General features: G+C 43.8%; 1 protein-coding gene across 2 annotated transcripts in view; it reads right to left on the minus strand.

Moving 5' to 3' along the window:
• The window catches only part of srgap2 (SLIT-ROBO Rho GTPase activating protein 2), an 88,998-nt gene that overhangs the window by 30,974 nt on the left and 31,827 nt on the right, over positions 1-26,197 (minus strand). For both annotated transcript variants that reach the window (XM_018758582.1, XM_018758583.1), the window contains exons 3-4: positions 9,641-9,833; positions 920-1,082 (exon numbers count right to left, since the gene is read on the minus strand). In XM_018758582.1, the coding sequence (XP_018614098.1) occupies positions 920-1,082; positions 9,641-9,833 (356 nt within the window). The remainder of the gene's footprint in view (positions 1-919; positions 1,083-9,640; positions 9,834-26,197) is intronic.

Here is a 26,197-nt window from a genome sequence, read left to right on the forward strand (position 1 = left end):
AGACCATGGTATTTGGCACAGTCTCATCACCTGTCTACCAACCAGTAAACTGGGCCAGACAGGAGGGAAGAGCAAGAGACGATTTAGGCAAATGAAGAGGGATTCATCCGGATTAAAGGCCTTGACCTGACTGATCTGGGCAGAAATGTCCATCAAACTTAATAGCGTTATGGCTGAAGAGCAAATGTTCAGCAGAGAGATAGGAATAAACTGGCCAGATGACTCTTCTCCATTTCTAAGATATGAGACATTGCAATACATAATGTAAGAATGCAAGAAAGCAGTATTTTGAAAACTAGATGAAAGACAAAATCACATTTCAGGAAAAACTGAAATGAGCTGAAAAGTAAAAATATTGTTATGCAGTTGAAAAACTGTTGTTTTCTTACTCAGCTATATTTTTCACAGAATAAAAACAAAACCACATCGTCAGGGCAAAACATGATTCGGGAAAAAATTGTTCCAGAATAAGCACGATGCCAAGGGAAACAGCCATCCCTCAGAAGTGCCACTGCAGTAGGAGGACCACCGCTCTTTTGCTTTGTTCAAACAAGATGGTAGAAATTGGAACGCCATAATCCATAAAATTAGACTGAGGTGACCTAATCACGACGACACGGGCTGCTGTATGGACATGTTTGGGACACAGCTGCATTAGGCTCATGCGTAGACCCAGAACACAATAAAACAAGGGTGAGCAGGCTTTCTTTAGCAAATTCCCCCCGATTCAACATCTGAACAGTTCTGCAGGAACACTGCAACGCGGCAATAGGAGCGGACTGCTATGCTCAGATGTACTAACCCACTTAGAAAAGAACTAAAAAACATGATGAAAGCAGACTAAGGCAGTAAAAAAAACTGGAATCCAACCAGAAAAACCATGGAGGGCAGGGGGATTTGGGTTTGACGTTAGACTTACCTTTTTGAAAAGGCGGCCAGAGTCCTCGCTGACCTGCACAAAGCGTGGGATGATGTTGTTGAGGTAGAGGTCGCTGAGCGTGGCGTGGTCACGGCTCTCCCTCTTCACTTGGCTCAGCAGCAGATTCCAGCAGGTCACCGGGGACAGCACGTTCTGCTCCTTCCTGGAGGGGGATAAACACACTGTGGGAGGACTCATCGTGTCAGAAGGAAAAATGCAGGCAATCCATACATCTGGAACATAACTTGTGAAAGACTGGGGGGGAAACTACCAGTAATAATTGACAGAATTACACACAAATATTGGGGAAAACATGATAAAATATAGCACCAGGGCAAGGAAGCTACAGTTTACATGCAGGTAGACCTTCTACCATGAGTTTAACCCCAAACATATGGATATGAAGGAAGAACCAGTTGTCAGAAAACCCTGCTTTTTCCAATGGCCATCAACACTGTTTCAAACTACACTGAAAACACTTGCCATGAATTCAACAGTCGATAAGCACAGACCTAAGGATGGTCAGAAGCCGGAAAAGGTGGACATAGAGAAATGATTTAACCCAATGCACCCATCAACCATACTGAAAGCTATAGAAAAACGTTTTTTGCCATCATCCACGACAAGGGAACATTATCCAAGTGTTAGCAAGTGAGGATACCCACTGTGTAGTGGGTTTGGTGTTTGAGCCCTGCTTGGGGTGCCTTGCAAAGAACTGGCGTCCTGTCCGGGGTGTGTCTCCTCCCCCTCCAGCCTTGCACCTTGTGAGCCAGAGCCTAACCCGGCAACACCGCAACCCTGCTCAGGACAAGCAGTTGTTGACAATGGTTGGTGGGTTAGAAAGCGAGGATGAAATACTACTGAAACCCATACTCTGGGGGGGGGGCATACATGTATGAACATATGAGATCATGTATGAATATTTGTTTAGAAAAAGTGTTTCTGAACAAGTGAGGTTTCCTTTCTTGTGAAAGCATATCGCTAAAATATAGTTTATTTTAAACAAATTTCTGGTTCATCATCACCACGGGTGAAAATTCTGAAAGCAGATGCACAAAGAAAAAACCCCCACGTCACAACACATGCCTACGCTACGGTAAGAGAAGTGAGTAATGCCGGATTTTGCATATTCACCTCATCATCTCATGTCACTGAATACTAGAATAAACAATGAAGGAAGTGAATGAGCCACAAGAAGGAATCAACGAGCAGGTCCACAGTTCACCTTTGAAATGGTCAGTTGAACCATAAAATGTCTTCTGGATTGTTTCTGTCCCCCCTGCGGTTGAGAGCATTTTGAGCCTGGGTAGACACTTCCACAGAGCCTTTGTGTTATTTCTTCATCATTCCTCAAACACACAGGAGCTCAGCAGAAACGTGGATCACCCGCAGGCTCAGCGCATGTGCTGAACAGGCAGCCGGAGCATGCCATGAATGTGGGAGGGCCTTCTACAAAATCCTATGGGGGGGGTAGGACGTGTGTATGCGCATGCTTAAGCATAACTGAACATGTCAGATTTCCTGGGTGGCTCTTACCATAGTCAACGCAGATGTGTTTGTACAAGCAGACTGCGTTAATATGGGAGATAATCATCTGTAAGTCAAAACAGTACCTGTGCAACAATTTACATTCTGCCGTTCCAATAAATACTATTTAAATACCAACACCACGCATTATGGAATGCCAGCTTGACTCAACTTGCTAGTTTAATGTCATCTTTACTGAAAAAACAAGAACAGCACATTCCACAAGAACATGAATACATTTTTTGAACATGCAGCTTTCTCAGATTGTCTTAATGAAAAATAAAGCCAACTTTAGTATACACATAATATGAAGGGCCAGTTCTGAATAAAGGGGGCTCATTATTCATTCATGAAGATACATTTAATTTCACATGGGTAACGTACACTGTAGCACAGTACTTTAACAATAACCAGAGCGCACCTGAGATCCGGGTTGTGACCCTCACATCTTAAAACCTCCTTCAATCACTGTGCCGCATTAATGCAGGACTGCAGCAATAGGTGAGAAGTGCAGTAACTCACACAGTTGTGAAGTCAGTGGGGATTTGAGCAAACAGAAGAAAATGTGACTGAAATCATGAATCAAGGTTCACTGTGGGCAGATTTCAATACTCTGAATTTTGAAACTTTTCCTTTCTCTGAGAAAATCCCTGGAAATATGGGCGTGGGGAAGAAGAGATAAGTAATGAGAATCAGACAAATACTGGAATATAATCTTAAATAAAAAGTAAATGTGAACAAGCCTCTCCCAACCCTTGACACAAGACATACTAGAATTTTATTGTATTCTCTGTATATATATAAGGCAGCACTGCGGACCCTCTGGCACAAACAATTACATTTTGATGTTTTCCTCAACGGATGAGCTGCAAAGTGGAATTAGGATCTGAGCAGCTGCTGGTGTGAAGAATGGGCTGTGTGTCTGTACTTAAACTGTTCAAGGCATACCGCTTCAGTTTGGGCATGCATGGTCAGAAGATGATATTGCACAACAACACATCTCTGACGAACAGACACTGTTGTGAAATGTGCCCTTGGTGATGCCACTGGGAGCCCATGGATTGTGGCAGCTGCTTTAAGGATCCCAGCAGGCCACAATGGAGCATCTAAATCAGATGAGACAACAGTTGCTCAGCCAGTTTAACGTTATTAGAGGAAGAACAGAGAACGAGGGGTGCAGAGCTCCACGGTCACTTATACCGTGCCAGAAGTAAGACACGAATAAGATGAGCCCTTTAATAGCAAGGTCGTTAGTGTAAACCCCTTTTTTCTGTGGGAGTAAAAATACTGCTAATGACAACTGGAGTCTCTACCCTTCCATGTATGCAGAATTGACTGGCACCATCTGGAAACTTCTGATTTGGCATGGTGACAAGAAACACTATTCTCCATCTCTCTGCTCCCACCCCCTTGCAGGTACTGTGACTCAAGCAATCTCGCAAGCACATTCCTACTCGCTTGGGAGGACATATGGAAATTGAGTGCCATGGACCGAGAAGCTGGCAAGGGCACTTGGCTCTGACAAAGTAAGTGAAACAGAGCAGAAATACAGTAACCTTCTGACCTGACCAGAGAGCAGCATAGGAATGAGACTGATGGAATAAACTCTTGGCACCAGAAATGTAGGAAAAGGCAGAGGACCAGAATACTGTGTTAGAGTTCTCAGTGCACTTCATCTACTACTACACCTGTCATGATGGGCACAGACCCATATTAAAGGTATGACTCTACAGGAGTCAACAGTTGCAAGATGAATAAAGTCAGTTCCTGCATCAGAAAAGCCCATCCAGCATGCATTACCATTAGGGACCTGGGTTGGGAAGTAGTATTTGGTGAGCAACACACTTCAAGGTGGGGTGGAGGGTGTTCAGTACAGACTGCCATGTGTGCTAGGACCCTTGAACTCCAAACCAGAAACCATCAACTTACTTGACCCAAATTATTAACAACAACAACAACAACAACAACAACAACAACAACAACAGCTGAAAACTATTCAAATATTGCTGGACATGATCACAGAATCATGACTCTCCATCGTACTCTGCCTTTCCTAATGCCCACACACTTGTCACTGGGTCTTCATAACTGGTGGTGGTAGACATTTTGTAGCTATAGTATTCAAATCAAGCAAATTCTTGGTCTACTTATGACCCCAACTTAGAACACTGTACCTACTGAGCAGTTTAATACAGGAAACTCAGAAGTCATCAAGAGTTGGCCTTCCTGCCAGAGGCCTTGCCTGCCTCACAATATGACATGTATTATTTAGAACCTGCATGAACCTCCCTTCATTGCCATACGTTACAGCTTTCAGTTGAACAAAACCTCACAAAACAGCCTTTGTATAAGCAGGCCTTACTGCTGATCTGTCTTTCTTGTGAAACACATTTTACTTGGCAGTTCACAGAAACCAGGCTAGAAGACAGAGAGGTGCAGGACCAGTCCTAAGGGAGCTGAAGAGGATCCTTTTGGAGCTTCTCAGTTTTAAGAGGGCCCCTTCAGAATTTCTCTGCCATTCGAGGGGGGGGGCTTGAGCCACCAGGAGCTACACGGAACGAATGAAGCTGGAAAATTATCCACGTTCTTTCATAGCAACATCCACACTGAAAAAAACAGCAAGCAAAGGAAACTGAGATGTGAGGCCCCAAAAGCCTGCTATGTGGTGCAGAGATAGGTGCAGGTCGGTCTGCGATATCATTCATGTGAACATTTCACCAAGAACAGGAAATCTGGTCACCCGATTTGAGATGTCGCCAACTGACACCATCACACAACATTCAAAAGGACTAGTGAACTCATGGGCACCTATAGGGATGTGAAAGGAGGAAGGAAATACCACTGCTGACGAATGTAGAAGAGTAGGAATGTAGCCTGAATGGATTCTTTCTAGCAGCAGCAAAACATAGGGAAAAAGAAACACCAAACCCGCAGAGGTGGTGTAATTTGAGCTTCCAGTTCAACATTGTCAGCAGGGGGGGGTATGTCAGGGGGACTGGGGGCTAGATTGGCCAGTCTGGCTCAGTTTGATGTAGCCCAGGGTATGAAATGTCTGGGTGACATGGGGTCAACAGGCTTCATAGTGGTTTGGGTTGTGGAAAGATGGAAAAAAGAAAAAGTTACACTTACAGAAAAATTAAGACAAAAGTGAAGCAGAAACACCCAAAACCAGCTTATGAAATCAATTCATAACTGCTAATACAGGTAGTCTTTGACATGGCAAATGGATTTTATTCCAATGACCTTGGAGATTCAAAGTCGCAAACTCTCCTTATAACATACACCAAAAGGATTTACGAACAATTTAAGATGCATAAATGGTATATTGTATAATAGGGCATTTTTTTGTATTTTCCTCACTCAGGGATGAAAGTGCAGACAACTGGTGGCATGGGGGTATGGGGACATATCCCCCAGAAAAATGTATCCTGGGCTATTTCAAGTTTCAAGTTTGTCATTCTATTTTGCTGATCTGGGAGTGTTTGCTGCTGGCCACATGACTGTCAAAAGCCTTCACGCCACAACAAGTGTAACTGCATCTTTCCAAAGGTTACAAAGAACTTTCCCTGCACGTTGATCTTGAACGCACTCACCCAGAACTCAGTCACCGCTTCCATCATCTAAGATCTTCATTGTTACTACTCGATATCAATTCCATCGCAATGTGTTTTTTTTTTTTTTTTTTTTTTTTTAAAAACAAATTTTTCAAATTGTTTCCTTTCACCAAAACATCACCTCTGTGATCTAAAATTCTTGCAGCCTTTTTTGGCAGGAAAAGAATGGCAAGTACAGAGTCACTTAGTGCTGTCTTGCCAGACTAATCAACTACAGAACGTAGAATATTCAAGCACTTGGTCTCTATACAAGTGATGCATTCATCCGTTTGTCACTCAAGAGTCAAACGTAGACTGCTTAAGTCTTTTCACAAGCTTTTCCTAGTTTCAGCTATCTGTGTGTGTGTGTGAGAGAGACACATATTAAATTTTCTCCATGGATTTACACTGATTGCACAAATGAAAAGTGAAAATCTGCCAAAAAGTGGAAATTTGTCACTCACTAGATTTACGTTATTTATTTATCAGATGCTTCTCTCCAAAGCAGTTTTCAGTAGATACTATGTAGTGTTATCAGCGCACACACACACACACGCACACACACACACACACACACACACACACACACACACACACACACACACACACACACACACCTTATTCACCAAGGTGACTTACACTGCAAGATACACTACTTACAATGGGTTACTCATCTATACATCAGTGTAACACACTCTCTCTGTCACTCACACACTATGGGTGAACCTGAAAAGCACGTCTTTGGACTGGAAGGAAACCAGAGCTCTTGGAGAATACACACGCAGACACAAGGAGAACATGCAAACTCCACAGAGACTGAGCAGAGATCGAACCCATGTCCTGTTGCATCACCCGGGTGCAGTGAGACAGCAGCGCTACCTGCTGTGCCACCATGCCGCCCCACTAATTTCACACATTAATGCTAAAATAGTAACATAGAATAATGAGCATTTTATTTTCATGCTTCACTATAATACTAATACTAACATTTTTGCTTGCTAAAAGGTAACTTGAATGGAAACACAAAGTAAACACTTTGTAAGCAAAGGAGTTTTGTAAATAAAACGCAAATTGCCAGTTGACACAGTTTCAACAATAAATGGGGATGCCTTGCAGCAGTATAGCCAGCCAATGTTATCGTACAGCAGGTGGAGCAGATGTGGTTATACGTTATCAAACGGATGCAGCAGGAGTTTTAAGTATATAGCAGTAATTGTTACACTGTATATAGCAGGGTAAGTCACCTTGGTGAATAAGGTGTGTGGGCTGATAACACTACATAGAGGTTATTGGAAGTCGCTTTGGAGAAAAGTGTCTGGCTAAAGTAATGTAAAAGTACAGGTCTACTTAAGTCACATATGTCGCAATTCAACCACCTATATCAGTACAGGACTACCTGCACTGATAATATCTTTGCAGGATAACACTTTCACCCACTTCTGACCCATTTAGATGACAAACGGTATTCTTACAGTGTCGATTTAGAGTTAAGTACCTTGGTCAAAGAGTACTACAGCAGGATACAGTGGGAAGTCAGGCTTGAACTGTCCACAGTTCACTATGATAAATACTGTGAGGGCACATAACTAAAACTCCATTAATATTGTGAAAATGAGTTAATAAATACGGGGGGTTGCACCATAGTCTGTCCGGTCATAAGGGCAACAGAAGCAGAGACTTTCCTCAAAGGGTGGCTGCTGTTCTGTATGAACACTGTTGCATAAGTGAAACAGATGCAGCATGGTAATTGTGTACACAATCTGCCCAAAGACTGTGCCAGGGAGACTCAATCCAGGACTTAGCTGAGTCAAAACAACTGCACAGGGAACACCAGGCCCAAAGGGAACGCTCTTAACAGCTCTTCAGACACGCATCCAGTTTTGCGTTTCAAAATAAGCCACACAGTATGTGTTATTTTTGGCATTTTAATCTGCCCTTTGTTTGGGTTCCCACAGCAACATAACATCCAATCAAAAGGCCAGAGCAAAAAAATGAGGTGCAGGAAAATATGGGCAAAGTAGATTATGGATCTAGACAGTTAAAGACCTTAGTGTGTTGCTAAGCAGGTTCCTATTATGGAGCTGTGACATCCAAGCAAATGCAGTGTGTGGTGTTTAGAGTGTGTGTGGTGTTTAGAGTAGACAGAAATAGCTGGATGCAGCATGGTTTTCCGTGTGTAAATATATAACTTGCAGAATGTTACTAAAAGCATGATGTGGCCTGGTTCGTACTGCAGACGTTTGAGTGGCCGAGCTGGGAGCATTTGGGGACTGTTTTAACAGGGGACTGGGTCGGGCTGGCAAAAGGATCCCATGCTATATAGGAGCACTCAGCTGCTGGAAGGATCTCACTGTGCTCTCTACAAGAGGGAAACTGCAACTCCTTTAATATTACAGACCCCAGTTACATGCCAATTGAAACTATCACTCCCTGCAAACTCAAGCATCACAATATCAGCTATGAGGATGAGAAAGTGCCTCCCTGTGGACAGCAGTAGTGAACAGCACTACAGTGCACCTCACAGCACTTTGTATTCTTTAACAGAACTGCCTGCAATGGCACTGTAGCCATTTTGACTGCATGCTCCACCCCAGGACTATCTCAGTTACTTGACACTACCACAAGGTTCAGTGGACTAATAATCACGTGCTAACACACACTTAGCCTCCAAAGCTACAGCAGCAAACAACAGAAACAACAAGCATAGCACAACACATGCCTGGACCTTTTTATAAAATCATATTCTCTAAGAATGACCACTCTCTGGGGAAGACATGACCTTTTCTTCCTCAATGCTCAAAATCAGTTACACACATTCGCACATCTGAAACCAATCATCTCAAACACCCTTAATTCACTTAAAGCCCCTGACATAATTAATTTCATTATGAAGAGCCTGGTGATCCAACCAGGAAATGTGGCTTCAACTCTATTCCTGGCACATACACACTGACTAACCTCTGCGTGTAGGCTTTTAATTCAGAAATTCATAAGAGGATAAGTCAAGCTCTATACCACTAATCTAGCAAAATTACATACAACTCATAAGAAAAAGCAAGTGGTGCAGTGGACAGCACTGGTACCTTACAGCACCTCAGCTGAGGATTCAGACATGGGCTCGAACCCGATTTAGTTTATGTGGACATCTGATATTCATTGTGTTTGTGTAAATTTCCTCCCACAGTCCAAGAACATATGTTTCAAATGAGATAGTGTGTCAAAACTGCATTGTGTATGTGTGTGGCAGTGATCGTGTAATTGCCCTTTGATGAACTGACATTGCTTCCAGGGTGTACTCTGTTCACACACACACACACACACACACACACACACACACTTCTGAAGTAGTTGCTGGACCACCATAATTGTGCACTGGTAACTGAGACACAGGTTAGAGAGATCCTTAAAGACTTCGACTAATGGGACTATCATAAAACACATAATTATACGTTTAAAAAAAATACATAAATAATTCAGCACTAAATGTTCAGTAGCAATTTGGTAACTTAAATGTTTGGACTTTAAAGAAATCCCCAGGAAGTACAAGAATATACAAAGGATTTGAGAGACTGTTTCTGTGACGAACTAAGACAGCACGTACTTTAATTGATGGTCCTTGGTGCTGCGGGTCTTGGCCAGAAAGCGCTCTGCCAGCTTCTCCAGGTTGCGTGAGTAGTCCATTTCAATCTCAGCCTTCTTGCGGAAGAAGTCCTGGAGGTCTTGGAGCAGCTGGACCCGGAGCTCACACTGCTGGTCCAGGCACTTGAGCTGCTCCACCAGCTGGGCACGGATCTCTGCAGGGTTGGAGGGGACAAAGTCAGTCTGATTTCAAAGGATAGCCCACCCACACCCACACACAGAAAGTCCCTTACAACTCTGTCTCACCTCATCTCACCGCTGACCTCAGATCTGTGCCTATTTCCAACAAGGCAGTACAAAAGATCTATTAAAAGGCAAAAGCTTAACCCCCTGGTTGTAGGATGTCTCTGTATGCCTCATCCTGCAAAAGAACATGGTCTTCAAGTTCAAAACAAAACTTCTTGGCCATGAAACTGATTTGCACAAAGCACATAAAGAAAATGGAAGACCCCTGCTAGTGAAAGAAATGGGAACAAAAACAATTTCTCTTCCTTAATCCTAATTTAACAATAAGATTTGAGACTTGTTCTTTCCAATTGAGCTCCTGGTGGCTTCTGCATATGCAGGTGTTTGTTCAAATCCAATTCATTACACCTGCTGTGTGAAGGAACCATGATGCACCTTTGAAGGTAGGTATTTATGAAATATTGATGCTGTATTTTCAATGCATGACTTGGGTTAAAGAAAAAGGGGGGAGGGGAATGAAAAAGAGAAAGATGAAAGCTCTTCACTAAGACTCAACCTGGCACTGACCTTCCTAGAGACAATTTATAAAATACGGGTTTCGGTTTGGAGACACTTGGACGCCTACACCGAGACAGAACTAAGATATTATAGGACAGCAGCCTTTGATAACATCCACAGGAATGTTGTGAACAGATCTTCTCCATTCTGACGGAATGTACACGTGTAAGAGCAGCAGCATTCCCTTTCATATGCATTCTCCTTTTCAGGGTCACTGCACCGGCAGCAGTCAAAAAAAACACTCTTTGGACAACAATGTCGTGTAAGCAGAGCCAAAGACGACTATTGTCAACAGAACGAAGCCATGATCAGACCAGATAAGTGTGGTGACACTTCTCATGGGTTAAGACCAACAGTGGAATGACGTCACTGAACATTGAGGCAGGAAGTAGCACAGTAGAGACATGGCCTTGCCATCAAAGGACCCAGGTTCAAATACCCACTCAAGTTCCCACTATAGTATCCCTGACTGACCTTCAATTGATACAGTGAGGATATCCAACTACACAAAAGGTTAAATAGTGGTAAGCCGCTTAGCATTGTTCCAAGCTGCCTACGACAAAGGTGTCAGCTAAATTAAGGTTGTCAATTTATAACCAATTTGTCTGACATCTCACAGCAAAAGTATTTTAGTCTTCAACCACAGTAAAGACTTTTTTTTTTAAAGCAACCTGCAGCTCTTGCAGTGCATGTAGACATGAAACAGGACAGCATTTAGCACAAATAGTACTAGAACAGGGCTCCAACAAGGACTTCTGATAAAACTTTTCATGTTCATCTCTTTACATTTATTTATTTAGCAGAAACTTTTCTCCAAAGTGACTTACAATGGATACTATGCTGTGTTTCCAGCCCATACACCTTATTCACCAAGGTGACTTACATTGCTAGATACAACACTTAGACTGGGTCACTTATCTACACATCAGTGGAACACCAACACTATGGGTGAACCTGAACAGTATGTCTTTGGACTGTGGGAAGAAACCGGAGCACCCGGAGGAAACCCACGCAGACATGGGGAGAACATGCAAAGTCTACACAGACTGAGCCGGGACCAAACCCACATTCTCTCGCACCACCCAGGCATTGTGAGACGCAAGTGCTACTCGCTGTGCCACCGTGCCGCTTTACATGCATTCAAACAAAAAAACACTTTAGACTTATTTAATGACACAGTTTACAGGCGTACTCTTAACACATCTGGGCAGGTTTACATAAATTCAGGTTAAGCAAACTTAACAGGACCAAAACAAGTCCTATTCTCACCTCAGGCTCTGACGCAAGGTTCCTGCTGTCCTGCCACGACTTCTCACTATACTCTCTACATACCAATCATACATCACAGAAATCATAGCAGCACGTCAAGAACAGACAAGTGATTGAGAGACGCAAAGACACTGAGACCAATGAAGAGCACTTCTGTTGTTCTATATGGACCTATATGACAGGTATGCACATTGTAAAGGTAGGCATCCCACAAATGGACATTAGTTTTCACCAGCCACTCCTCATTTCTACAGCCTCATTCCCTCACGCTCCCCTACTCTGGGCACTCAAGCTTCACCAAATTAACTTATACCATTCGATACGGACCGTCAACAAATATTGAATTATGACATCTTAGAACCTCATGAGGCTTCGGCTTGCGCAGGTTGTACTACATCTGCGCACTATACAGAGTCCGTACATGTGTGCTATATACACTATATGTACATGTGCTCAAGCAGGGCACAGAGTCATAATTCAAATGACTGCTTATTCACCCCAACCGAACCTAAACCTGCCCAGTATGGACACGCTGGGTCAATTATAGCACAGATTTACTACTTTTATTGCCATGGTACACTGTTTTTCCATCAGTAGCCTTGAATCTATACAAGTCTGGCCTAACAATGTGTGCGTCTGTGTTACATGGCAATGTGATATATGACCAAAGGATAAAAATTTAAGTTTTGAACCTAAGCACAAGCCTTCAGAGCCCTTTCCACACACTCAGGATATATACAGTTCTCCAAAAGCTCGTATTTTACATGAGCAGAAATCACATGAACCCAGTACCTCTGCATTTCTTTCTGTAGAGAAACCTCTGGCATTTTCCCTTCATCATGTATCCCTTCTCCTCCACTTCCGAGGTCTGAAGGAGAGGCCACCACGCGCAAGCTTGGAGCCCCGATGGGGACAATCAACTTCTCAGACTGAGAGCAGTTTCGTGATGATATCAGAGAAGTGGACTTCCTCCCGCATACAGTGTTATTTTTAAAGGCAGAACAGCAAAGTGCAGCGCAGAGCTCGCTGTGAAAGCAAGAGGACTGGATCTGCTTTTAAAACAAATCTGCCCTCCTCCTCAAAATGACCATCTCCATAGAACCCCTTTCAATCATAGTTTGTCAACACTTATTGGCACCTCTGTCACACTGAATAAGGGCATCCCATACACCAGATGATGTTGCGATATTGAACAGGAAGAGAGTCAAAGCTGTTGTGGTCCAGACACCTCCACACTAAAGGAGGCCTCCGGACACACGCTCACAAACACGACGGCAAGCTCCTAGTCACCCATTAGGCCTTTACATGAAGTCATCATCATCATCATCATCATCATCATCACCACCACCACCACCACCACCACCACCTTGTTTAAAAGAGAAATAAAACTGTATTTGAAGTCATCACCAAAGGTAGGGTTCTCCAAGCACTACCACACTCTGGGGGGCAGATGGTAGTGTCATGGTTACCAAGCTGCATAAATGGGTAAATAATTGCAAGACAATTGACACTGTCAGTCGTTCTGGAGAAAAGAGTCCGCTAAATGACAATGTAAACGTAACACTGCCCTGACTGTGGTGAAACTAAGGGAAGGCAGAAGAAAAAGGGCTAGTTGGACAGAGTGGGCAGGGTCATCCCAGGAAGATGCCCAGCTGTTACTATTCAGACTTGGGTACATTACCTCCATCGGTGCTAAAGGAACCGAGCAAGTTTAACATGGTACAGTACCCAACTCATCTACTTCACCTTCAACAAGAGAAAAAGTCGATGCTCATAAAACACAGCTACTAAAGACACCTCAGGCAACCAACTTCTCTAAAGCTGGGGGAAAATTCTAAAACTTATTTTGCTGGGGGAAAATTCTGAAACTTATTTTACTGGTGGAACAACCACGAGAACCTTCAAAAACCCCCGTTAAAAATCCCAACGTATTCTCTGTAGGAACAGCACAGCGAAGCCGTAGTGAAACCATTTCGGGACTCTTGGGGATTAACTAAGTTGTGCAACCTCAAAGTGAAACTTTCTGGTTTAAAGGGGGGGGGTTGATGTAATTAGGACTTAAACTGAGCACCAGCTTCATTAGGCAGCAATTACATGTTAAAATTCTGCTCAGCAGAAGCGACCCATTAGGACCAGGGCGGGAAGCAGCAATCGACTCTGCGCTGGAGGGCTATAAATTATTGAGTGGCTGGGCAGACAGAGAGAAGCAGCTCCCAGTATCCTGCCACCCTCCCGCTCCCCCCTGCAGTTGAGCACGCGTGCTGAACTCGGTACCCAGAAGCCTCCGGATTTAATTAAAAGTGATCTGCTAATAATGTGCATCTTCTCAGTCTTTCCTTTAAATTTGGCTTCTTCAGTCTCAGGTAGTGGATCAGTGACAAAAAAAAACAGATGTGACCAGATAACACGTGGATGAAGACAGCTGCAGGGGGCATTCCAAAGGAACTCCCATTTTAACTGCACTTCAGCCCTTACCTGATCTTTCAGCAACTATGAGCTCCCTGAACCTATAGCTTTCAAACTGCAACACAGGTTCCAATCCTTGGATGGGCCATGCTTCCTTGCAGCAGATCATGCCAATATTATCCTTGGTGCCAACAGTTGTCAAAAACGGACTCTCAGACACAACCCCTACTCGCATTGGTTTAGTGATGCAATTACAGCACAGCTGGGATTTTAGCACAGGGACCACAATGCAGCTGTGTCCCCACATGTGTGGACAGCGCTTCCACCAACTGAAAAACCCTACATGGGTAACCCGACGGTACTCTAGCAATTGAATGACTGAAACCAAGGAGGAGCAGCAGCCCTCCTGAGTCATCAAGCACTGGTGAGAACTCAGAGCAAATATGCTTGGTGAAAAACAGAAGGAAAGGGAGGCTCACTTGGTCAATACCACTGCCTCAGTCTGTCTCAGGCTGAGTGCACGTGCTGGTATACATCAACAGCTTTTGGGCTCCCATGTTGACATCTAGGTCGATCGTGAGGTCGTCAAGCCCTGAATCTCCCCTAGCTGCCAATCAGAGCATTTCACGCCTATCAACCATCCCACCCCAGATCTGTCACATCCTATTACGGGGCAGCCACTATGAGGACAAGTGTGCGGGATCCAGTCCAGCATGCTGAGAAAAGACAGTGGATAAGTTGAACTTTAACCTACAAAATCCAGCAGTAGCACTGAATGGGGGGAGTTTGCACCTCAACTCAGGCACCCTTGTGGGGGCTGTATGTGTAAAGGCTGCAGGGTCAACCCTAGGGGGCAGGGTGTCCTGAAGGAACCCTTGACGACAAGCACAGACATACAACAGTACCCTATCGTTTTCTGGTGAGTCATCTGGGTTGACTCGCCCGCCACTGGGTATCCTGACATCTGTCAGCAGAGTGGGCAGAATGCTGAATATGGAAACCACAAAATTACAGACACCGAACACATTGAGCCTGTTTGTCTGACGTGCGGTATGCGGCAATCCTCGTCACGGTCGTCGTGGGACGAGCAGGAAGGCCCTTGATGACGACTCAACTTTTTGTATTATAAAATTCTATTTCAAGACAGGAGTAGTGCCACATGCTTTCCAACCTTACCACAATGTTGGACGTTTATTGCACAACATACAACATATTTATCTTGATCAAAATGCCCAAGGAATTGACTGACAAAACTGTACAACATGACCATCTACAGGGTAAAGTTATTAGACAAGCCCAAATGTCATGTAAATCCCTTACATATACAATAGTTTGAATAAACAGCAAATTGTCCTGCTCACTGGAAAAAATACCAAAACCAACAACAGCTGCACTTCCTGGAAAATAAAAGGCCGATCATATCCAAGGCTGAGGAGCTAGTTCTTGTAGCAGAGTATGAAGCATGGCACTGCCTGCATTTCTATTAACCTGGGGGGGGCACTGGCTCGTAGACCAGGTTTCTCTCTCTTGCTCACCAAAGAAACCTGACCATAAGCGCTGGAAATTTCTGTCCATCTTTTTTTTCTTTTTTTTTTTTTTTTTGGGGTGGGGGTGGTTCAGGAGGCGGACATACATTCTTCAGCTGGTGACTGACTGTTATTCTTCACTATGAAGCCCCCTCTTTGTCTAACTAGCTAGGGTGTGTGCTGGTGCAGAGGAAAAGAGGGGAGGGGCATAGCTCACACACTATTGTGCAGCTCTGAGCTATACTATTGTCCCACAAAACATTCATGGAAAATGAAAGGGGGGGGGGGGGAGATCCAAAAATATATGTAGGGAAGGACAATAGCAGGGTGCTTTTCCACAGGATTGTAGGGAGTAACTCCTGGAGAGTCCTTGCATCACTGCAGCGGCTCAGGAGAATATGGTCATTCATCTTTGCAAGCCGGATGCCATGCCCCCCCACCCCCTACTATTCTTGGGAGCTGATAAGGGATGAGCAGAGGAAGAGAGAAAATCAACCGGCTACAGGCAGGAGCTATGACTCTCACCAAAAAGTGGGAGGTTTTAAGGGAGCAGACAGAGTACAATGTCACCGGCCCTGAGGGTTCCAAGTGCTCCTTCTTGGTAGACAAGCCTGGATTCAGTGAAGCTCTCATTGGACAGGGGAAACACTGCGTGGGATGAGGAGTTCAGGGATACTGTCCCACTGCCTTGAGCCACTGCTCTTGCCTGCTTTCTAATAGGATTCCTCAACAGGGTGGAATCTATTAGTTCCAGACATGCCAGACCTAATCCTGCAATGAGAGATGCATTCCTTAGGAAGAGAGGGAGGGAGAGCAGAAGGAGGCTGGGGAGAGTGGAGGAACAGATACAGTTTCACTGCACAGTGGTGCAAAACTATGGATGGAATGAAGGCACTGTATGCTGGACCTATATGGGTTCTCCTCCATGGTGGCAGCATTCGTGCAGAACACAACCAACATGTAACAGATATAGAAGTGATCACGCGTTTAATTTTAGAGGAACCAAAACTATGGTAGAATTAGGAAATTGAAATGGTGCTTTACGCAATCCAGCCACCATGTGTTCAGCTGTTGCATATAGTCTATTTTGTGAGTCGGAGTCACTGGAGACCTGTGCTGTACATTCCTGCAAGTCTCTACCCCCGTTAACATTGCAGGGCAAGCTCAAGTGCTTTTGAGTGGTGCCGAGTATGCATGCGCATTTCCACCCCTGAGATTATCCTCCTGCTACTTCAAAATTTATAGTGAGTGAAAGACTCAATCAGGTAAGGGCTAAAATTCCTATAGTTAACTGAAGAACATCAGACAGAAAAAGAAAAATGGCTTCAACCACCAGGCAAATACATATCCTAAAAATATATAACCTAAAATTACAGTAAATTGCCATAGAATCATTTTTTAAAAGAGGCACACTACCCGACAGATGAACAAGTGTGAAAATCAGCTTCTCCACAGATGAAACAAAGGAGAGGATATGCTGAGCGCTCCAAAACAAATGGAAGCCAACTGAAAATTATCAAAGCTTTACCCTCCGCAATTACCATAATCAAGACCGTTTCCATGGAAACATACATCTTCTACACAACCTGATATGGAGATGGGGGAAGAAAGAAGGGAAAAGGAGATGGAAATATACTAAGCAGGTTCTCGTCTCCTGAAAAATCAGAAAAGAAGGGCAGGGAGCTGCAGCATTCCAGATCATGCTATCAAAGCTCATTTTTCCAGAATGTGACCCAGGTTAGAGCCAATAAAGTGGGTGATGACAATCATAAATCCAGCATCTGGCTGCAGGTATAAAAGCCTATCAGGATTTGATTACAGATCCAGGTCTTTAACCACTCTGCCCAACCCAGCATATTGTAACGCAACGCATTAAGAGGAAAAAGCTGCTCAACAGAAGGAATGGGCAGGTGGTGTTGGGGAAACACAAGCAACACTTGCTGCCCTTGCAGCTCAGAGAACCAGAAATCAAACAGGATCCTCAGCCTTGCTTTCAACTCCCCTTTCGAAAACAATTAAAATGGGTAAAGAACGGAAACACTGCTCTGGCGACAGCCTCATCACACAGCTGGGAGGTGGTGGTGGGAGGGGGTAAACAAGAGGTAATCTCAGTGGCTGATGCAACATTTTCATTTGTTTCACATGGAGGAGATTGCTGAGGCTGCAGTTCCCTAGACAAAGCGCTCATTGCCTGGTGCTGCTGCTCTGGAACAGAGATGTGAAAAGCAAAAGGTAACAAAATCCCTCTGCAGAGGCAGAAGGCGGAGTTAGGGTTCTCAGAAAGAAGGAATTAAAAAAGCCAGACACACACACACACAGACACACACACAGACACACACACAGACACACACACACACACACACACACACACGCCATGTTAAACAATGAGGTCAGGTCATCAGAGGTGGTAACTGATGGTGTATACTCCTCACCCAAGTGTACAAGCCTTTCATACTGCTTGCTACCAGACCTCCCTCACACACAACTAAAGTAGCCATTTTAGAATAAATTCTCCTTTACAGCTGTCCCCTGGAGGACATGATCATGGAGAGATTATGCTGTCCATTCCAATGTTTCTCCTCATTAACTAGAGGATCAGGACAGCACAGTATGGACAACTGTGCCAGTGAAGACCATAGGCTTGCACATATCCTGGGATACCCAGGAGGCAGCGACTGGCAGGCCTCAGCCAATACTTCCAGCCTGATTCTAAGGATGGGCAGATGTCACCAGGCTACCATCTCATTTCCCATGGTCAGGCTTCTGTCAATTTGACGTTAAAGCGCAGATCAGTGAACGCAATCCATTAATACACTGCAGATCCTAATGAGGAAATGGCGAGGAAGTTACCAGGAGCAGGGCCCTCCGCACATGTGACATTCTGTGTCTGTCCGCATGGTGAACAGGTCCAGGGAACACAGACATCAATGAGTCTCTGCGTGGGGGGAAGCTGCATCTCACCTTAGCTGTTCGCAGCAATGCCAGCGGTACGCACAATACCAACAGGGTTACAGGCGATCTCCAAACACATCATGCCACCTGATAACGACAGCCACGATTCCTGGATTGGAGTAGAGAGGATGGGAGCTGCAATGTGGAATTGTGCAGGAGTGTGACAGGCTGAAAATTACTTTTGTGTGGCTCTTTTGGTGGTGTGACTGTCCAACATTCACCTGCTCATCCTAATCTTTCTCTCCACTCTCCATTGAAGGCTCTCAGGCTCACATTACCCACCCAATTTCTACTTCACACTATTTTGCTTGTGCCTCCCCTCTACACCTTTTCGAATGGTCCAGTCACATCTCAGTGCTATTCGTGTACAGACACCCCTTGACTTATGCAAATAAACCATTCAACCCCTTACATAATTCAAAAGTTACGTATGTCGGATTCCCCCTTGTCCCCCACCATTCAACACAATAACACTAATAATTTCTCCATCCCAGTTATTGCACCTTGACATTTCTTTGATGTTATTGTTGTTTTCATGCTAGCTGTTCCTTTCACATGCTTCTTTATACGTGTAGCATTCTTCACTATCATATTTATAGTCGATACGGCTAAACCTGGTTCTCATGCTATAGACCATATCTTTGTCCACCTTCATACCTCCTCATTGTTTTCAATTTGACCTCCAAATCAATTACTGTACGCTTGTGAGATTGTAAGAAGAACGAGAACGCTTACATGTATTAGTGGATACTTTTCTCCAAAGCGATGTACACCTCATACAAAATACAATGTGTTAATATAATGAACAAAAAAAAGAGACACTTAGATGCAGACATGTGAATTCTAAAGTATTTAGTTTCTTACTACCATATAAATTGACGTACATCACGACTGGCTGTATAAAGCTTAATCCGAACATTGACGATTCCTTCCTAGTATTTTATAGTGCGCACGTGTATGTATGTATGTATGTATGTATGTATGTATGTATGTATGTATGTATGTATATATATATATATATATATATATATATACATACATACACATACATATACATATATACACACACACACACACACACACACACACACACACACACACACACACACACACGCTACATTGCAGGAGAAGTTGCATGAAGGTTTATCCATCGTTTAACAGGCATGATCTCAAAGATATAATGCATGAACATTTAAACACTACATGAACTTAGATCGTGGTCAAAATGAGTCCAGAAGAGCTGAGTTTTAAAACCCTTTTTAAATGTGGACAGAGATTCAGCAGCAAGTGAATCCTTCAAGTGCACATTTACCACCAGGCATTGTGAATAATGAAAAGGGTAAAAAAAATATGCGAAAAAAGTAGTACACTAAGGAGAAAAGATGTGTTCAAGGCTCAAAACACGCAGGAACTGGGAAGAGTGCAGCTTTCTGCCTTGCCTGGCTACACCAACTTGCGCTTAACGTATTTCAGATGTTTTGGTTAAAAGCGCTACCCGTAAATTATGTGTATGTCAGGAATTTGTGTAAAACCGGTTTTACACAAGTCGAATTTACGCAAGTAGAGTGGTGTCTGTATATGGAACAAACATGAATCCCTTTGTTTCTGTGCACTACCATACTGGGCACAGAATTACTGACAGAACCAGCGAAAAGTGTCCATGCTCCCTTTATGAAAGCTATGAGGAACACGAAGGGACGACTGCATGGGTTGATGATGGGTAAAGGGAAACGAAAACATGCAGCAGCTCTCCCTCTCAGAGCTCAGACTGCTCCGTTTTAATAACACTTATTCGCAAGTCTGACCAGAAAGTGACTAAAGGCAGCCCAAGCGGAAGTTGTGAGAAATGTCTCTGTTCCAGCCACAATGCATTTAGCTTGTCCAACACAAACAACTGCACGACAAGGACAATAGCAGGGAAAGAAAACCTCAGAGCCCCAACCATAGGGGGACAATAGTCCTTTTTGTCATAAGAAAGAATTCACTGTGCGACTTAACCCATAGTGACCAAGTGACCCCACAGCATGACACCCAAAATCAGTGATACAAGACATCATCAAGTAGAGTCGCTTGAACCCACCTTCATAAATGGAACAAACATGCAATAGCTCACCTCCAATGGCCTTGACAACTACAGCTTGACTTTGTCCGGCCGGTCGACAAAGCACACACACATCATTGAACCTTCCACCTCTCAGGCAAGGCAAGACCCAGTGTGGTTTCTGTCAACAAGGCAAAGCAAACACCTGCACACCACTGCGGTGCTCCCAGTTCCTGCGTCGACACAGCAAACACGCTGAGGAAGACATGCTGAACTCGGCTTGAGCACCAAAACACCAAAAACTCTGCAGCTTACAGTATCTCAAGACACATGTGAAGGTGGCACACAAATTGGAGAACTGTAGCAGAACTATAGAATACATGGCCTAGGGTAGGGGAGAACAGAAATGCTAATACATCTAGTCATGACCTCTGACCCTCTATACATGGCCAGGTTAAGAGCTAAGGAGGCAAATAGGAAGGTTATTCAAAGTTTTGCTCATTTTCCTCCATGTTCCCCTTAGCCACCTTCATTGCTAAAGGTCCTTCAGTACTACATGCTCTGGGAAAAGAACAAGGTTATGGCCTCTAAATCAAACCAGCTGAGGTGAGGGGGATTTGTAAGAGGATGGAGGTCCTTTCATCCTCACCAACACATGCCAGTTGAGGACAGGCAGCAGAAGACTGAGGACACATCTCTACCAGCTCACTCACGGAACGACACACCCTCTCATCACACCAGCAGGGAGGCGGAGATGGTTACACAAAACACACAGAGCTGACAACCCAGCATTGAGGGCTGACAAGCTCTGACAAATCAGCAGACTGTAATTAAAACAGACACCAAATGAACCGCCAACCACTTCTTACCCATCCAGTTAAATAGAGCTCTGCACCCCCTTACTGGGAATCATCCCAAATTTAACCAATGCCTTCTCCTTTGCCTCATTCATAATTAGTCTCCCTGTTGGACAGGACCTCACCTGCAACTAGGCAGCATCACTTACACCCAGCATAGCTACAAAGATACTGAAGGTGAACTTCGGGGGGAACCACATGCGATTACGACAAATCTGTACCTCCCATTAGGTGAAATGTCGACCAAATTTGTCTTCATTGACCCCAGGCTGCACCACAAGGCAAACTTCCTCTTTGCTGCCCCCACAAATACAGTGCCCCTCCTGCATGGGCAGCCATCTGCATTGCAGTCTGGATGTCCTGGCATCAACACTGTGGTGCCCACGCCGAAACGGGTGCCAGATGGTGTGGCAGACTCCGAGACAAGGGACTGTGGGATGAGACATACAGAAGCATGTTGTGTGTGTGTGTGTGTGTGTGTGTGTGGCAAGTAAGCACAGCAGGAATCACAAAGGTACACTCAGTACCACCCCCCCAGCTTTCAACCATAACATACTAGTTATTGAAAAAGACTTAGATCCTGTCAAATGTTCAGACATCTTACCCAAGACCTGCTTATAAGGACAAAGTCAATGCATGAAGGGAGGGAGGGTCACCCAAGGGACAGATGTCATTTATATTGGAACTACCGCAATCAGAAGATTTTTTCCTAAAACCTCTTAACGTGTTCACTACCAGCTTAAACTGAAATGATCTTAAACGCCACAAGACTGAACAGAAAAAAATTACATACACAAATATTGAGGGTGCAAATTCAGCAGGTGAAGAAAGGAGGCTTATGGGAGAGAAGGCTACTACTAAGGAGCATGTCCCCTTGAGGAGAACAATGGAGTTGAACTCCGTGCCTGTGAAAAGAGCATTGCACATTTTAAGAATGAGACACAGTACAAGGAGTTTGATGACTTACACTCCCTCTTCAAAAAGCATTTCAGTGGCCCACAGACTTTGAGGTGTTAAAGGTAAGGGCCTTAGGAATCTAGTAGAGAATACAGCTATAAACCTGGAATTCAAGGGATGCACAATAAACAGGACATCAACTATTTATAGTTGTCAGTGTTCCCAAGCTTGGTTTCACTTTGTTGTTAATAATTATCAGGGTGTTCTGGAAAAAATCTGGTGCTCCTTGCACATGCCAACACAAGAAAACACATGAAGCACATCAACACTCTTCAAAAGTACCTCAGCTCTGTAGGAAATCACATGGACATGACACTTTCCCTACGGAACAGAATCTACTCTTCAAAGAATTTTAGAACATTCAAACAACATTCAACAGCGGGGCATCTACAACATAAACTTTTTAAAACTACAGGTAGTCCCCAACTTACGGTGGTTCGTCTTATGATTCCCCCCCCCCCCCCGATTTTACGATGGCGAGCTAGCGATTGACATTCAGTAGAAACCGTACATTGAATTCTGATTTTTTCTTCCCCCCTGGGCAAGCCATATGCGGTGCAATACTCTCTCACAATGCTGGGCAGCGGCAGTGATCTGCATCTCCCAGTCTGTCACGCAGAAGTGTGTATCAGGTGTATTAAATGCATTTTCAACTTATGATGGGTTTCATGGAATATAACTCCATCATTAATCGGGGACCACCTGTACTGGCAAACCTCATTTACAAACAAGTCTCAGCCATGTACAGGCCCACAGTGTTTCCTATTAAATACAAAACATTTTCAGTCACTGTATTGCTATACTTGTTTAACTCAGTTTGGGGATGAAGGCACCTCAGCCCAACCCTCTGTTGGCTCACAGGAGATAACGGATCTCATTAAGCTCTCCACGTGAGACGCACAGTGATGGAGGGGATTACAGCACCCCTGCCTCAACCAACAGCCAGGTCAGACAGCTACAGGATACCACCATGGAAGTGAGAAAAATCCCACGCTGTTTGATCAGTCCTCCCTCCTTCTGCAAGATGCAAAAATCTGCCTGGATCAACGAGGGCGCCTCCCTGACCTCCACTCGGAAAGATCACTGCAAACACTGACAATGGGGATCATACACGATTCACAAAACTCATGACATTAAAATCTACAGGGAAATTATAAAAACACACATCCAGAGAAATTAACTCCAGATCAGACTGTAGCTTTGAAAAAGAAAACACTCTCAGATTAACCCCTCCAAAGATGTATTCAAAGAACCTCAATGAACAGTGTAAAGATGTTAGATTCAGCACTAAAAGGTAAACAGTCATTTTTGATTGTAAAATGGCATATTACTATGTGACTGATGAAAAATGAACAGCAGGTGACATGTTACCTTTATTCAGTCTCTCGGGACCTGCAGAAAGCCATCATGAACTTAACAACTTTAACATTTAATTGTCCATTTAAAAGCCCAACCTCCACATCCTGTAAGAGCATGAAACGTGTGCCAAGCCAGTCTGCACCTCTAAGCTCCAAGAAGCCTTCACACATGAATAATTAGAGAACTTACTAGAAAATGTGTTTCTTATTTCAAATTGTAAATGAACATATTACATTGGTCAGAGAAATGAACCAGGTGATACATTTTGAATGGGAAGGAATGAAAGAGAGCATGAAGATGTTTTCAAGGTACTCCGTACTCTGCCAAAGAGCTGGCGAACAAGCAAAACAGGCTGCATTTAGTCCAGGATTAAAAGAAGCGAGAGTGAGTACAAAACTAATGGTTTGTTTACCCATTTTACATTCAGCCTCAATGCTTCACCCTACTCCAAATACTTTTCAAGGTGGGAGAAAGCACAGCTGAACCCAGCTGCAATATGGATTTCTCACATCAAGGTCACTGGAATCTGCAAGTGTGTGAGCTTTAAAACTCAATGCATTTAGTATTTCAAAGCACTTCAAATGTGTGCATTCAAAAAACCTGAAATGGTTTATCTGAAAAGGTCCCCCAAAAACAAATCCAGACACATACCTTATGGGTTTAAGTTTGCCCAACAGTAGAGCCTTTATTGCACTGCTGGCTGACAGAAAAACCTGTTTAGGAGCAATTGGTTACACTTGGTGCTGAGATTGATGGAAAGGGGTAATCATCAGGCTCACAAACACACACTCCTATCTTGCCTTGCTGCTTCAGACAGAAAGCTATTGCACCAACAAGACCAGGAACATATGCTGAGAAGCAGATAAGAAAAAATAATCTACAAGATGATTACTAGGAAAAAAGCAGTGTGTCTTATGAAGAATCCACAGGATTTACATGGCCTTTAATCTGTCTGTACTGAATATTTCAAACTTGTGCTGAACAAGGGGAGTGAGAGAACCCAAGTGCATAGCTTCTTCAGGGATCTTGTGCAGGCTGCCAAACACTGGCACATGCTCGCCGCTGTTGAACATGAAACACATCCCTGGACCAAACTGAGGACATGCAGAATGAGAACTCCAACAATGCAGACAGGAGATAAAGATCAGAGAGCATGGGCTGGAGCCACAGCATTAACCATAGCTGATCAGCACATTCCCGCGATCCACAGATAGTGGAGCTGTGCAGAGCAGTGACTGGGGCAATGCACAGCCTCCCTGGCATCACGCTACTTACACTACTGCCCTTGCATTAATATTACAGCTACGTCATCTCCTCACCCCTTGGTGGCCTGCTTAAGCTTTCAATCTTTAATCAACAAAGGGAAAGCCAAAAAAAGGCCTTCAAAATAAGCCTATAATTATCATATCAAGACAAGAAGGTCCAAATGATATATTCTATGGTCTGAATAGCACCACATTCAACAGATTCTTTCAGCCAAGCCCAACATGTGTACAGTAATGCGCCGCTTAGCAACATTTCACATAACGACTGACCGCATATACGATGATGGTCCCATAAGATAATTGCACTTTTAGTTTTTCAGCTTGACGTAGCACAATGTGTTACGTGTTCATGGTGCTGCTGCTGTAAAACCTATTCCGCTGCTAGTCGTATAAAAGTATAGCAAATAAAATTAAGTATTATGTACTGTACATAAACACCTGTTGCCGCTTTATGCATTTACTATACTGTAAATTTTATACTGTACTCTTACTACTTACAAAAAAGTTTCTGTAAACAGAATGCTGTGTTATGCCAGCAGCAGCGTCATAAATGTTGTGTTTATCGCGTCTGACTGCATCAAGGCCCTACCATCTAGGTTTACATAAGTACAGTACACTATGATGCTCGCACAACAACAAAATCGCATAATGATGCATTTCTCCAAATGTACCCATGTCATAAAGCGATGCATGTCTGTATATGTAAACTGCTTCATTCTAGATGGCGAAATCACTTGTAGATTAGCAGCTTCAACTTGACACTTGATTCTACTCCGGGAGCCATCGTTCTTTGGGATCCTTAATGAGATCAATACAACATGGGGAGGTGAGAAGTGACTTGTCCCCCAACCACCACATCATGGCCACAGGTTAAGGAATGTAGCCAATATTTAAATGTTAAGAATATACAACAAGCAACTGGGCACGCTGCACTGACAAACTATGCTTTTGTCACAGGTGTAGGGTGAAGGAGAGAATTGTCACAGTGTGGGTTCTCTTTGAAAAGCTACATACACTGCCAGTAAATGATCTGCTAAAGAGTGGCACTGTGCAGTTTAAAGCAGAGGTCTTCAATGCTGCAGTAAACAGCACAATGCTGCTGGTGTCCGTTCATTTTGGTAGCACTTTTCTAATGATTTCTCA

Source organism: Scleropages formosus, chromosome 2 (assembly GCF_900964775.1).
Source record: "Scleropages formosus chromosome 2, fSclFor1.1, whole genome shotgun sequence".
Lineage (NCBI taxonomy): Eukaryota > Metazoa > Chordata > Actinopteri > Osteoglossiformes > Osteoglossidae > Scleropages > Scleropages formosus.